Source organism: Monodelphis domestica, chromosome 8 (genome assembly GCF_027887165.1).
Source record: "Monodelphis domestica isolate mMonDom1 chromosome 8, mMonDom1.pri, whole genome shotgun sequence".
Classification (NCBI taxonomy): Eukaryota; Metazoa; Chordata; class Mammalia; order Didelphimorphia; family Didelphidae; genus Monodelphis; species Monodelphis domestica.
This window is the reverse complement of record NC_077234.1, coordinates 77,542,299-77,557,672: the sequence shown is the minus strand read 5'-3', so window position 1 is coordinate 77,557,672 and position 15,374 is coordinate 77,542,299. Positions and strand designations below refer to the sequence as shown.

At 34.7% G+C, this 15,374-nt stretch overlaps 1 protein-coding gene across 4 annotated transcripts in view; it reads left to right on the top strand.

The window, feature by feature from the left end:
• Positions 1-15,374, top strand: part of SPAG16 (sperm associated antigen 16) — a 1,430,359-nt gene that overhangs the window by 22,943 nt on the left and 1,392,042 nt on the right. For all 4 annotated transcript variants that reach the window (XM_007501789.3, XM_056807933.1, XM_016425102.2 and 1 more), the window contains exons 4-5: positions 1,119-1,246; positions 7,357-7,494. In XM_007501789.3, the coding sequence (XP_007501851.1) occupies positions 1,119-1,246; positions 7,357-7,494 (266 nt within the window). The remainder of the gene's footprint in view (positions 1-1,118; positions 1,247-7,356; positions 7,495-15,374) is intronic.

Sequence of the window (15,374 nt, the reverse complement as noted above, 5' to 3'; positions counted from 1 at the left end):
GCCTCCTTTCTGTTCCTTAATAAAGATAATCCTTTCAGCCCTGGGCATTTTCAGTTCCTCTATGCCTAGCACACTCTCCTTCCACATCTGTAACTCCTGGCTTCCCTAGTTTCCTTCATATTCCAGCCCAAATTCTTTCACAAGGAGCCTTTCTCAGTCCCTCAATTTTTGTGCCTTTGCTGTATTCATTTTTCCTATTTATTTTGGATATAGTTTGTATGTGTTTGCTTGCAGTTTCCCCTTTAGAACATGAGCTCCTGGAGGACAGTGATGGGCCTTTGCCTTTCTTTGTTTTCCCAGGATTTAGCTCCATGCCTGGTCTTTAGTAGGTGCTTTCTTCAATAATACACTGACTGACTGAAATTACTGCTGATTCCATTTATTTAATCTTAGTCTCTCTCATAAACTTTATTTTCACTTCTGTGTATACATGTTGGACTTTTATACTTGGCAGTCTTATCACTTTCAAATTCAATATATTTAAAATTAAATTCATCATCTTCTCTGGTCTAAACAGAACTCTTCACCATACTTTTCTTTTTCTACTTTTAGTATCACTATTCTTCTCAGGTACCATGGTTTAAAACCTCACTTATATATACTGTCCCTCCCACTGCCCCCAACTCCATATCCATTCAAATGCAAAGTCTTCCTTATCATTCTACTTCCATGGTATCTATTGTCCTTAACTCCTATGGGCCCATTTCCTCATCTGTAGAAAGAATAATAAACTTCATACTCCAAGTTTCCTTCCATCATTGAAGACTTTTTATTCTGTTTGATTCTAGATAAGCTAGTCTTATTTTATATTTCACTTGTGGCAATATAATCATATTTATCTTAGTAGTAAATAGATTGATTTGTACCCATTAGTTAACTAGGGTTAACAAAATTAAAAGTCACTTCCATCACACAAACATATAACACTGTGGTAAACATATTAATTACAACATATTAAAATTGATTCTTTTTTAACACTAATTTAAAATTATAACAATGATATTTTTCTTTAGTAAATGCTGGTATATAGAATGCAAAGGGTATCCAAAAAATTCCTGTCTGTTGTGTATCAGAATTTGTATTTTTAAAAGTAATATTGTGTCAAATTTTCATCATAGGCTTCGAAAGTAGCTATCCCACCTAAGCAGTCACTGGCTGAAGTACCTGAAGTGGTGGAAGACTTTCTCTGCAATTTTCTGATCAAAATGGGAATGACCAGAACTCTTAACTGCTTTCAAAATGAATGGTAAAATATTACACATTTATGTCAGTCAAACATTTATTTAGGATTATAGTTCATGGATTAGGGCAAATGCATATTGAAGTTTAATAATTACATTGTTTACAGCTGCAGCTTTTGAAATAATTTAGATATCTCCTAACCTGAGTCAAAGTGATATCCATGTCTTTCTCTACCCTGCTCCCTCATTCCCACCATGATTACTAAGGAATTTTGCCTTTTTAAAAATATATTCCCATTTGAGGTATTAATTATGAAATGAATATAAATTCTATACAGCTGACTTTTTGATGAAGAGCTTTTCCAAAATATTGAGTATATTTATTTTCCACACCCATACATTTGAAGTCATTCAGGCAATAATTTTATGTGCTCTGGGAATGGAATATTCTTTACAAAGCATTTAAAGTATACCTTTAAAATGTAACTTTTTAAAAGTATGAGTGTTTTGGAACACAAAGTTGTTTTAAAAAATTCTTTAGATTCCTTATTTAAATGATTGATTAAGAGTTTTTCTATATTCCTTGTATTTCAAATTAGACAATTATTTTTGAAAATCTCATAAAAATTTATCAGTTTCCTTTTAATAGTTTAAGAGTTGTAAAATTCAGCCAGCATTATCTCTTAAATAAGAATTTCTTTTGGAACGTGTACAAAATAATTTTTAGCACCCCAAATTCCCTAAAGGAATTAAAATTTTGTAATCATCAACAGTATTGAAAGAGAGATGATTAATAGGATGTATATGCACATATAAGTTCTCATTTTCCTAAATTCTTATTTTATTATATGGAATAGTTTTCATTATCTGTTGATCCAGTTGCAGTGTGATTTTAGGAGCCTTTTTTTCTCATTTCATTGACTTCTTGCCAAAAAAAATGCAACAGTCACTATTTAAAACAATTAACTTATTGATGTTAGTGAATTTAATAGACAACAAAAGTTATACTAATAGTGTTTTATTAATTTCCTGTTTTGACTTCTGCCAAAGATACCATTTTTTGCATTAATCCCTTGTTGTTGCCTTTGTAGTTTTGGTATTATCATGGTATTACTTTTGCCAGGAAAGTTTAATTCATTTTTTTTTAAACCCTTACATTCCATTTTGGAATAAATGCACAGTATTGGTAGAAAAACTGAAGAACATTAAGGGCTAACAGGGCAATTTGGGTCAAGTGACTTGTGTAGAGTAACAGTACTTCGAAGTGTGAGATTTGAAACCAAGACCTCCCATCTTTAGGTCTGTCTCTCAATTCACTGATCACCTAGCTATTCCTGTTTCCTTCCATTCTATTTGAAATCTTTATTTAGTGAAACCTTGACTTTTCTGAAATTACAAAGGACAATTTCTTTATGAGTTATTCTCCCCAGCTAGGAGTAATATCTTCTTTATTAGATTTCTCATAGAACTTGGTTTGTGATCAATGTATATATATTTTGATTTGTATCTATCATCTCCCTTTATGTAGAGATATAATCAGCCTATTGAGGGTAAATATATATTTTGATTCTATTTCTGCTCCACTCCCCAGCTCCTTGTGCTTAATACATGTTGAGAAGAAATATTACAGAGACGAAAATAGGCTTAATGGGAAGGGGATACTATTCTACTAATAGGGCTGTCTATATAATTCATTATTATTCAGAGAGATGTATTGGATGTGATGTACTGAAAAGAGTTCTAGCTTTGGAATCAGAGTACTTGACTTTGAATTCCAGCTGGGCTACTTAATCTAATTGTATCTTTAGATAAGTTATTTAACTTTTATGGTACTCATATAATCACATGTTAGAGCTGGAAAAGACCTCAGAGATCTTGAGTAAAGGCATTTTATTAAAAAAAGAAGTTAGAAGTTAGAAGCCAAGAGAGGTTAAATGACTTGTGCTTAGATTCCTCATCTGTAAAATGAGGACATTGAACTAGATCCTTTCTAGTTCCGAGTCCTATAATAATCCATTTAAGTCTTTAGGAGATTATTCCAAAATACACAGGAAAATATTTTTATAGATTGATTTAAGTTATTTGTTAGCATAAATGAATTGAAAGATTATTATTATAAAATTCCTCATTTTTAGGAGAAGACAGATTTGAGGACTTATTTGAGAATGAATTCTAATTCTTAACCATCAGTGAAAATGATTTAGAGAAAACTTTTTGTTTCTACTTTGATGAGTTCTTTGAATTTATCAAGTTGAATTTTCATATTTTATATTTTTAGATTAGTAAATTAATACTTCACCAAAATAAGTAATAATTATGCTAATAAATATTTTTATAAATTAAAACAATAGCATTATGAAACCTCAATAAGTCCTTATAAAGCATCTTCATGTCTGTAGTTTTTTTTTTTAAACATTACAGGCTGAATCATTTTTATCAGCAGCTTTTTAATGGAACTCTGATATTTTAAAACTTTATTTTTAAAATAAGATATACTATCTTGTTTTTATAAACATAGGTATAAAGAAAATTAATTAAAAATTTTTAAATAGAAGAAATGCTCCAGTAAGACCCCTGCCAGGCATTCAAAACTTGCCAAGAAAGATGGCAGAATCTTGCCTTTCTTTGTGAAGTGAAAAAATCCCTGGAGAACAAAGCTCTAACTTCTGTCTCAGCTTTTATTCTCAGAGACATTTTAAACTTCTGACTTGAACTTGTAATTATTAGTTTAGCCATACTTTCAGAAGTTAAGAATTGCTCCTCTCAGTGTTAAAAATGTGTTCCTTTAAAGACTTTATCATGTGAAATATATATTTTTTATATATAAATTTAATTCACCAACTATTTTGAGTTGCCTACTATGTGCAAGATGCTGACAAAAATAAAACAGGTCCTTCCCTCAAGGTATTTTAATCCAGCGGGGGAAAAGAAGCAGGTAAAATGTAAACAGATAAGTAAGTTAAATAGAAGATTATTTGAGCAGAGAGAGACAATAAGTAGGGGGTTCAAGGAAGGTTTCATCCAAGAAATAATACATGATTTTAGCCTTGAAGAAAGGATGTATTCTGATAGGGAGAGTCTAAGGCATAAATTCTAGGCATTGGAAACAATTTATAATTATGTGCTGAGGTGGGAATTGGAATGTCAAGATAGGGAAACAGCTATTTGTCCATTTTGGTTGGGATGCCAACTATAAAGGGAAGTAATATGAAATAAGACTGGAAAGATATATTTGAACCAGTCTTTAAATGACAGGCAGAAGAGATTTTATTTGCTCTTAGAGGCAATATGGAGCCAGTGAATTTGAACAAGTAAACCATTTGAGTCAGACTTGTGCCTTGCAAAGATTATTTTCACAGAAGCTATATGGAAGTGTTACTAGAGCTTTAAAATCATAAATTAAAATGCAAATAGACAAAATAACAAAAGGAAAAATAGATATTCTGAAAATAAAGGCAGCATTACCTCTGTGGCAGGGATGCCTTTTGTAAGAGGTATCCTTTGAAAGATGTATCTGGGCACTGAGAAATCACCTGTGCCTCTGAGCATTTAATTTACCATAGTTCAAATCTCAAATGATTCAAGGGTAAGGAAACTGTTACCTAGAGTGTCCATGGGATGACCAGGCTTATTAACCTCAGGGGCTACATCTTGGCCTCCTACTCTATTTGGAGGTTATTATGGTGGCACAAAAATGACAGGAGGAAATGTAACTGGGTAATCTTGGACTGGTCTTGCTATACTAAGTCACTGCTTTGGAGATGCATTTTAAATCATTCTCCTTGTGTCCTTAGAATGATAGGGCAAATTCAGAAGAAGCAACAGATTATCTGTGCTTCTCTCTACCTCAATTTCCTCCTTTCTCTTTCCCTTCAGCAGTATAAATGCGCTCCCTAGAGCAATAGCTATATTTAATCTCTTTCCTGTTAGATTGTCTCTACTCTTCTTCCTTATGCTAACAAAATTTTTCACAAACCAATATAAAATCCTTTCTGTTGGCAGGCACTAAATTCTAATAACTATTATTAAACTTAATTCAAAGGTGTAATTCTGATTCTTTGTTTACCATATATATATAGAAATACTGGGGAATTTACAACTTTGGGAGAATCAGTTTCTGAACATTATATTCAGTGGAAAGTTACAAAGGAAGTAAGAAGTTTTTCCTTAAGTTAATCATAATACTACGGAGACATAACAATCAGAAGAGAAAAGTTGATGTAATGGAAACAATACTAGACAAGTTTATGAAAACTATAGATTCTGCTAAATAGGTGCATGAACTTGTCTACTTAGTCAAACAGCTTTTTTGAGCCATTATTTTCTTTCATAAAATAATGTATTTGGGAAAAGTAATCTCTTAATTTCTGGCTCTGAATTGATGCTTCTGTAAATACTACTAATATAAGCATTTGAAATATTACATAACTAAGAGTTACAATAATGCCTGTTATTGGGAGGATGAGGAGGGTTAGGGTTTCCATGCTAGCTTTCAAGGGTTATAAGATGTGATAACCAGATGTCCTTGCATTTCTCACAAAAAATATTTCTGGGCCACATATTACTACCTCTTTTAGCTTGAATCATTTTGGAACTATTTACTGTTATCATTTAACCTTGGTGGCTCCTGATGGTGGGTATTCTGTATGATTTTGGTATTCTAAGCCTAGGAACCTGATAATTTCATGTTTGTTCATCATGCTGAAGAATGTGTTCTTGTGAGGCCAAAAGAATAAAACCAAAGAGTCTGTGTCCCCCCTTAAATGTGGGAATCTGTCAGTTCCCATTCCTGAGAACTCTCCATTCATACTTCTGCAGATTCCTCCTGGATCAGTTCCTTCTAGCCCCTTCTGCCTCCCTTAGGTTAAAAAAAATTAATCTGTTCCTTGATTCTTCTGAGCTGAGCTACTTGTCCTCCTTTAATAAAGGCCATTGTTTTTCTTCCTCTTTTGGGAAAGTGGATTTGAGGTCTCTATGGGTTTATATTTGTTACAGTGTCCCAGGGTGTTTGCTTTCTGTAGAGTTCATGCCTCAGTTTATAAAAGTAATGGCTAGAACAGATAATGGAAGACTTTTTACATGCATTAAAATTTAGATAAGAACCAAGAACAAAAGTAATGGAAGTTCAATAAATTATCTAGAACATTTTATTTTCAGTGGAGAATTTGTTGATTAAAATGTCTCACAATTCTTGTCTTCCACTGACTTTTCTAATCCATTTCATTTTTTCCTGTGAAGAAATTCCTATTTCTTCAAACCTTAATCACTTATTCTTTTTGGCCTCTAAGGGCAGAAATAAGAGAAACTGATGGAATTTTAGAGATGTAAATAACACTTCATTGCAGGACAACCTTCATATAAATCAGAACTCCCCCATGAGTAGAATGGGTTATTTAGGGTGGTGGGGAAATGAGGAAGGAGTCAGGAGGATGTGAAGGATTTTGCCATGAATCTTAGCCAAGAATTTCCTGGATAGTTTAAAGCACAAGCTTTTGAATTGTTATAATAATTTCTAGTCATTTAAGATTTTCACTCAGTTATTTGGTGGTTGTATTTAATTTAATAGTTAAATAAATTACTTTAATAATAAAGTTAATAGTTTAGTTGTAATGTACTTGTGTCACACCACTCACAAAAAATACTGAGAGGGATTATGGAGTATCTTGAAAACCAGTTTTTCAACCTCCAACAGGATGTGCTTTAAATCATCCTCAAACTTTTTAACCTAGGGGATCAAAGATTATAAGAATCTCTTGCCTCCCCTTCTCCTGTCAATTTCTTTCATTTGAATAGCTCATCATTTCCTGAATAATATAAGGCATTATTTATATTCTGATATTCATATTTTTCTAATATAATCTCAATTGTTTTTCTAATATATGTTTTATAAATTGCTAAGTAAATAATTTGGTATGCCAATTATTTTAAATATTATAAAATAATTTGGTATATAATACAGGGCAGGCTAAGTGATGACAGTAGTGATGAGCGTGAGAATGATTATTATAGTATTTGATACTTCCATAGCATTTTTGATATATGAAATATTTTGTGGATGTTAACTAACAGAGGGATATAATATGATGCCAGCTGATAACATCTCTTTTTTTAAAATTATAAACAGTATTTAAGTTGATAAGTTGATATAAGATGTTGTTATTTTATATTGTCTTAGGTATGAATCAATTCAGAAGGGTACATTTGTTCCTCCAGAGGCTACATTTGTTCCAGATGTGTACACTCAGAATTTGCTTTTGGACAGTGAGAACAAAAATTTGAAGAAGGATTTGAAGCACTATAAGGAAGCAGCTGAGTATGCTAATTTACATTTATTGGTCTTTTATATTGGAATGATAAAATAATAGAGGTTACTAGATAGAGAAAAGGTTTACTATAAATTTTACATCTATCTGTAAAACTGAGCAATATTTAGTTGAAATCAGAATTGAAACAAAATTGGTGACTTCTATTAAGTCCTGCTTAGACATCAAAGCACCATTTGAATTATCACAGTTGGAACTCTGTGATCCAAAATTAAATGCATAGGATTGTGTAGAGGGCTGATTCATGTACCAAAATTATTGAAGAAGTTGGCAATATTTCATATATTGGGGATTTTCTTTCCAAGAAGATGGTCCTGACTAGCTATTTTTAGTATTGTTTCCAGAGAAAAGAAGTAATATCAGAAAGAAGGAAGATTAAATCTCATAAAGGAAAGTTAGACTTGAAAGACTCTTAAAGTAAATGTGTATTTTCAAACTTTCTGGAGTGTATGCAACCATATGACTGAAACGGAATGGGACAAAATACATGTAACCAAGAGGATTGTGTGATTAGAAATGTATATGCAAACAATCTGTAATGTGCTGGTGGGAGTTATGATCAGATTGTCAATTGGTTACAAAATCACTCTTTAAGATATGTTGAAAATCAATTTCTACCAGCTACTTTTTTTTTCTACCAGCCACTTTTAAATCCCAAAGGAAAATATTTTAAATTCTAGACTATTGTTTCAATTAAATATAATTCAGGGAAATATTTATTAAATCCAACTCTGCAGGAAGCAGATTAGAAGTGGAGATAGAAGAGAGAAATGTTATGTATAGATTAGAGGCAAATAAGGCTTTGTGAAACCTTTTCCTGTGGTAAGAGAGACAACTCCTTAATTGTCGGGATGTGGAAACATTTAAAATCTGGTTCTGCTCAGTATATGGCTGCAGGTCAAAACAGTTTGTTATGCACCTACTCTACCTGATTTATATAGTTTATGAGTTCTGTACTGTCTGTGGCAGTAAGCATACATGGATGTGTAAGAGTGAAATGTTACCAAAAAAATAGTCCTCTGTTCTCAGTAACATTTTTTAAAAGTAAATTGTACATCTGCCTTTATGCTCATTCTGAATTTTTATTGTTACATAATAGATATGCTGGGAACTTGTCAGGATATTTTCCATAGAATGGTGTTCACTGTAGTGTTCTTAACAACATGATTTCCCTTCCAGTATTGCTTATGTTTGCTAATTTTTCTTTTTAGATAGATGTATCCTTTTCATGAAAAGAGTTTTGCCACAGTGACATTAAATAATCATTGTTGCTCAGTTGAATATTACAGTTAATAACTATAATCAAAATGATAAACCATTTCTCTTGTAAATTATTAATTTCATGTTAAAAACAACCATGATTAAATCAGGTATCATTCAAATAAATAATTACATGAGTCTGGCTTTTACATTTTTATTTACTAATGTTTAAAATTATAACTTACAATTATTGCTTTTATAGGTATCACTCATTTTAACTAAACTCATATTTTAGGGAATTTTAAGCATGCCAGATTGGTAAAATAATCTTGGTTATCATCACAGTTGATTCTTTGTAATTCAGAATAAAATGCATGGGATAGCATGTCATGAAGGCCTTTGAAAGCTAAAGAGAGGAACTTATATAATACAGAAAATAGGGTGTATTTAGTTTAGAGTTAATTCATTAAGGCAAGTGACATGATGATCCTCATCCCTTTGGCTGTGTCTGTGGAGGATAGATTGGAAGGGAGAGATTTGAGGTAAGGAAGTCAGTTAGGAGCCTATTGTAATAGGCCAAGAAAGAGGTGATGAGGGCCTGGAATAGAGTGGTGGCCATGTGACTAGAGAGAAGGAAAGGATGTTACAGATATTGTACAGATAGAGGCAGATGGGGTGGGCAAGGGAGAAAGTCAAGGATAATGAAGAGGCATGGTTGTGATCCTGGGAGATTGGAAACATGGTATTAATTTGGAAAGAAATAGGGTAGTTCAGAACAGTGGCTTCTGGGGAAAATAACATTTCAGTTTTTGACATTTTGATTTGAGATGAGAGTTTGAGTTTGAGATACCTACAGCTCATCTAGTTTGAAATATCCATTAAGAATTTTGTGACTGGAATTCACAAAGGAGACTACTGGAGGATTCACAGATCTAGAATCATCTGAATAGATATGACAATTTAAGTCATTGGGGTTATTGAGATAGTATAACAGGAATTCTGAATCTTACTTTTTGTCATGGATTCTTAATAGTTGGAAGCTTCTGGGCCCCTTCTCAGAATAATGTTTTTAAATGCATATAATAAAAAATTTAGGAATACAAAAAGAAAACCAAATAATTGAAATACAGTTATAAACATATTTTAAAAACATATTTGTGGACTTCAAGTTAAGAACTTTTCATATGGATAGGAAAGAGAAGAGTGCCTAAGACAGAGCCATGGAGAACAACTAAGATTAGGAAGGGTGATACAGACAATGAGCCAGCAATGGAGACAGAAAAGGAACTATCAGAGAGAACAGTAAGTATGAAAACCCAGGAAAGAGAGAGTATCCAGGAGGAAATGGTACTCAACAATATGAGTTTCTATAGAAAATTTGAGAAAGAAGAAAGATTGAGAAAATAGTATTATATTTGGCAACTAAGATATCATTGATGCTAAGATGGGCTGAATGGAAGTCAGGCTGTCCAGCTTCCACAAACTTACTTGACTATGAAATCCTGAAGTTAGTTCCATACTAAATAATGATCAATAAATGCAATGACAATCTATAGTGAGATCTTCCACTCCAGACACAGCCCATGGCAGTAAGAAAAGGAGACCCACAAAGAAAATAAGTGGCAGTGCTACCAGATATAGAACATAGGTGTCTTGTAAGACTCCCTGCATGACCCTATGGACCATACTGTTCATGGGGTTTTCTTGGCAAAGATACTGGAGTAGTTTACAATTTCCTTCTCCAGTGTGTCCTCATTTTTCAGATGAAGAACTGATATAAATAGAAATTAAGTGACTTGTCCTGGGTCACACAGCTAGTAAATTTCCGAGGTTTGACTTGAACCCAGATCTTCTGGGCTCCAGGCCAAGTGCTTTATCCACTGCACCACCTAGCCGTCTTTATCAAGAGGAGAGGGATCCTTTAAGAATTTCCTAGAGGAGCAGCAGAGGCAGCAACTCGATCAATGCTTATTAACATGTACCTGCAATTCTTAGAACAGAACTGAGGTCCTGGGGCTCTGAGATTCCTAACACTTTGTCCTGAGCTTTATAGAAGGTCCTAAAGATCTATTGCTCTAAACATCAAAAATCTAGAGGGTGGTGAATCTCAGAGGTGGAGATTAGTATAAGAAACAAAAAGGCCCAGGACAAGACAAGGGACTGACCACTCCACCTATCCACCTAAAAGCCTAGGGGGGAAAGAACCTGACACAAAGCCCCACTTTATGAATTAAAGGTGGAGAGAAGACTAAATGAAAGAAAATACCAACCTTTATTAAAAAACACTGCAAATCAGCATTGTGGGAAGATGGTGGAGTAGGATCTGAAGTTTTATTCACCTCCTAAAAACCCCTACAAACAACCAAAAATAACTTCATAAAATCAACACTAAAAAGGCAAAAACAGGAGTCTAGAGTGAAGCTGACTATCTAAAGACAACTAAGAAAAAAGTTTTCTAACTTGCCCCAGCTCTTCAGACTCACAGCCATAGATCCTAGGCCCTAGGACCTAGGGGCAGGAGGGAGGGAATCTACAAAGCTGCTGGAGGGCAGGGTTAGCAACCTCACCTGGTTTGCTGAGCCTTCCTGAGCCTGCAACCTGAGGGTACCACCAGAATCTAAAGCCACTAGTGGAGGGCCCTGGGAGAAGTGGTGTCTACTGTGGTGTTGATTCCTGAGCCCCTGCAGGTCCACAGCTGAGGGTTGAAGGAGTGGATACCTCAGAGTGGGCATGAGCCAGGTGACATGCAAAGCCTCATTATTAACAAATGAGGGACTTTGTAGACCTGAAAACCTCAGCCTGGTCATGTGCTGTGTCAGAGGCAGTGAAAGTAGGAGAGGAAGAGAGAAGGAGTGGGCCCTAGGTGAGTGTGTTTGCTGAGAGACTGGGACCCCTTCCACTGTGGTCTCTCCCAGGATTGTGGATCCCTAATTGTTGCCACAAAGGTGGACAGACTGGCTACTTACAGTTGTAGTAGTACAACTGCCCTCAGGAACTGCTTGGACCACTTAATGTCCATCATGGACTGGAACTTGAATGGGGGAAATGTGTACATGTAATTCTAGACTATAAAAACCACAATAACTAAATAGGACTAGGGGAAAAGCACACATATACCTGAGATAACAAACATCAACACAATAGGAACACTGGGACTCCAGAAAAAAAAGCTAACAAGTCTATTGGCCTGACTGCTAAAATTAAATAAATAAATAGATGAATAAAAATGAGCAAGCAGAGGAGAAAGAACTCAACTTTGATAGCTATTATGGGACAGAGATCCCTGCCCTCAACTCAGAGGACAGTGAAGTAAAAATACCTACTTTGAAAATAGCAAAGAAATATAGTAAATGACCACAAGCTCAAAAAGAACTTTTGGAAAAGCTTAAAAAAGATATCAAAAATAAAATGAGAGAGATTCAGGAAAAATTAGAAAAAAATAAGAGAAATGCAACATAATTAAGGAAATTATGAAAAAAAACAACAACACCCCAATGGAAAAAAGAGTTCCACAAATATATGGAGTATAATTATGTAGTAAGAACTAGAATTAAACAAGAGGAAGCTAATGATTTCCTAAAACAATAAGAAATAATAAAGCAAAATCAAAAGAATACAATAACAGAAGAGACTATAAAACATCTTATCACAAAAACCACCAACCTGGAAAATAGATCCAGGAGAGTTGATCTAAAAATAGCTAGACTCTCAGAAAGAATAGCTAGACTCAAGAAACCATCAAGGAAAACTGCTCAGAAATTCTAGAAACAGAGAATAAAATAAAAATTGATAGAATTTACTGATCACCACCTCAAAGAGACCCAAAGATGAAAATGTCATTACTAAATTCCATAACCTCAGATTCAAGCAACAAGAAAAATAAACAAACAAGAAAAAAATTAAATACTGTGGAACTACTATCAAAATTACACAAGATTTACTAGCCAAAACATTAAAAGAATGCACACAGCATTTCACAGAGCAAAAGAACTGAACTTATACCCAAGAATAACATATCCAGCAAAGAAAGTGAATATTTAACAAACTAAAGGGATTTCAACTATTCCTAGAGAAAACTCAGAACTCAGCAAAAAATTGATCTATGTGAAAAATACAAAGGTAATGAAAGACTCAGCATAAGCAACTCCAAAAAGTCATTTTTTTTTCTGGTATGAGGAAATAGAATCTATCAGCCCTGGGAATGGGTATTTTGAAGGGTCAGGTATGGATGGAAGACTCAAAGTCTTGTAAAGGATGTAAAGGAATGAGCTGAAATGGTAGTGGAATAGATCAGGAGGAGGAAGGATGGAATGAATGGTTCTTTCATGTGGAAGAGGAATGAGTGGAGGAATGGCCATAGAGAAGGGGAAGAGATGTCATTGGACTTGGGATTAAGAGAGAACAACATATAGAATAAGAAGAGTAAATTTTTCTTGATATACAGAGAAGCAGGAGAGAAGGGGGAAGAGATAAGGGAGGGACTGGAGGTCCATTTGGGTGACTGAGGAAATAAGAGAAGAAAGGGTGGGCTAAGAGAAAAGAGGTCAATAAGAAAAGGGAGGGAAGGGAAGAATACTTAGGGGGAGAGTACATATCGAGGTATGGGAGTGAGGTGAGAGGATAAGGGAATCAAAAGTAGGAGAGCACAGTTGGAGGATAAGGAAGGGTTTTGGGAAGGGTGGACAAAATAAGAATTAAAACATAAGGTGTAAGGGACAGGGGAGGGATTTTTGGAAAGGCGGGTCAGTTTGGAACAACAATGGCAAAGGGAGAAGATTAGCGAGGATTTTGGAGAAGGGATATGAATAGGAGAGGTATTTTTCAAGGGAAATTTGACATCTGTGGAGGGATTAGGTAGAAGGAAAGGAAGAGGGAGACAAGTAGTGAGGAAGAATGGAGTAGATGGGAATGCATAATTATGACATTAAGTGTAATGGGATAAAATCACACATGGGAAGAAAATGGATAGCAGAAAAGGATGAAAACAATAACAATGTGTTATCTATAAGAAACATGATGAAAATGAGAGAAACAACATAGAGTGAAGATGAGGAGCTGGAAAAGAATATGCTGTGCCTCAGCTGATCCAGAGAAGTCAGGGTAGCAGTTGTGATCTCTGACAGAATTAACTAAAACAGATATGAAATCTAACCAAAAATTAAATAAGAAAGAAGTTGAAAAGATGAATAGAACCATAGATAAGTTAAATAAAGTAGATATTTGGAGACCCTTCATGAAGTTAGTAGCAGATGTAAGTCTGAACATACACATAATCCAAATATAGTTACTGATGGGACAACAATGGCTGAGAGAGCATAAATATTCTTCAAAAGTCTTATTTCAACACCCATCATAGTAGTAGTCTCTCGGTAACCAAGGATGACTAGTGTCTTTGTGTGTTTTTGTGCACAAAGATACCTGTGCATGACGATTTAAGTGGAAAAGTTGATGCACAGAGACAGTCCCACTCTCTCGGCATTGGAAGCCTGGGTCCAGTGGCACGAAGTCGTTAAATCTGGAGACTTCCTCAGCTGCATTGGATGGCCGTGTTGTCTTTTGTGCTCCAACACGCCCTAAGCACTCCACAGTGCCTTGCTGCGTCGCCATCTCAGCCGTTGAACCTTCTTATTGGTTTCTTCTATCAGCTGAAGCAGTCTTCACATGCTGGGTGAGCAAAGCCCTAGTCCACCAGGGGTCCACGATGACCCAATACCTACCCTCACAAGGTTTAGCCGGCCTGTCGAAGCCGTTGTCCGGGGTGTGGCCACTGCCGCATGCTAGCAGCTACTAGGAGTCACAAGTGAGAGCTGGGTGTCAGGTGAGGGTCAGAGGCTGGAGAACTGCCCTAGGAGGGCACAACAAGCCCTCCATACCAAAGATATTACTCCTCCCTGAGTACCACATCATACTATGGATATATTCATGCATCCCTGAGAGGTTGTGGCACTAGAACAAAAGTTCTACTGGATGACCAAGTTGGAAGGACTTGTTTTGGAAAGAATATGGCCTTGGCAACAGATTGTCTCTGCTGCCTAAAGAACAATCTAGCAGAATATGGTCCTAGTAATATATTTTAACTTCGAACAAGATGGACTGATGTGATTAAATTAAATGTTGACAGGAATATGGAGAAACAGGTCTAGTTAATGTTATATTGCTAGAGCAGCTGCGATTTTTATTTTTTAGAAAACCAAATGGAAATATATATTAAGAGCTGTAAAGCTATTCATGATCATTGACCTAGAGACCTCATTATTTGGGTTAGGCCTTAGGGACATCACTGAGAGGGTAAAAAGATATGTTTGTATGAAAAATTCATAGAAACTTTGTTATGACAAGATAACTATAAATAATACAAAGCCAATGAAAGGGAGAAAATGTCTTAATAGATTATGACATTTGAATATAATGGATTGCATTCTGTTATGAGAAATGACAAATAATGAAATATAAGTAAAATAAGGGAAACATATGAAGAGATGAAAAGCAAAGCAAATAAGAAAATAAGAAAAGAATAATATCTACCATGATTATATATAAAAAGTAACAGCCACAAGCAAGAGAAAAACATATCCAACTAAAAAAATCTAAAGGGAACTCAAAAGCAGATTTTTATATTAGCATAGATATATAATTTACATATTTTAAACAAATTTTAACAAATTGTAAA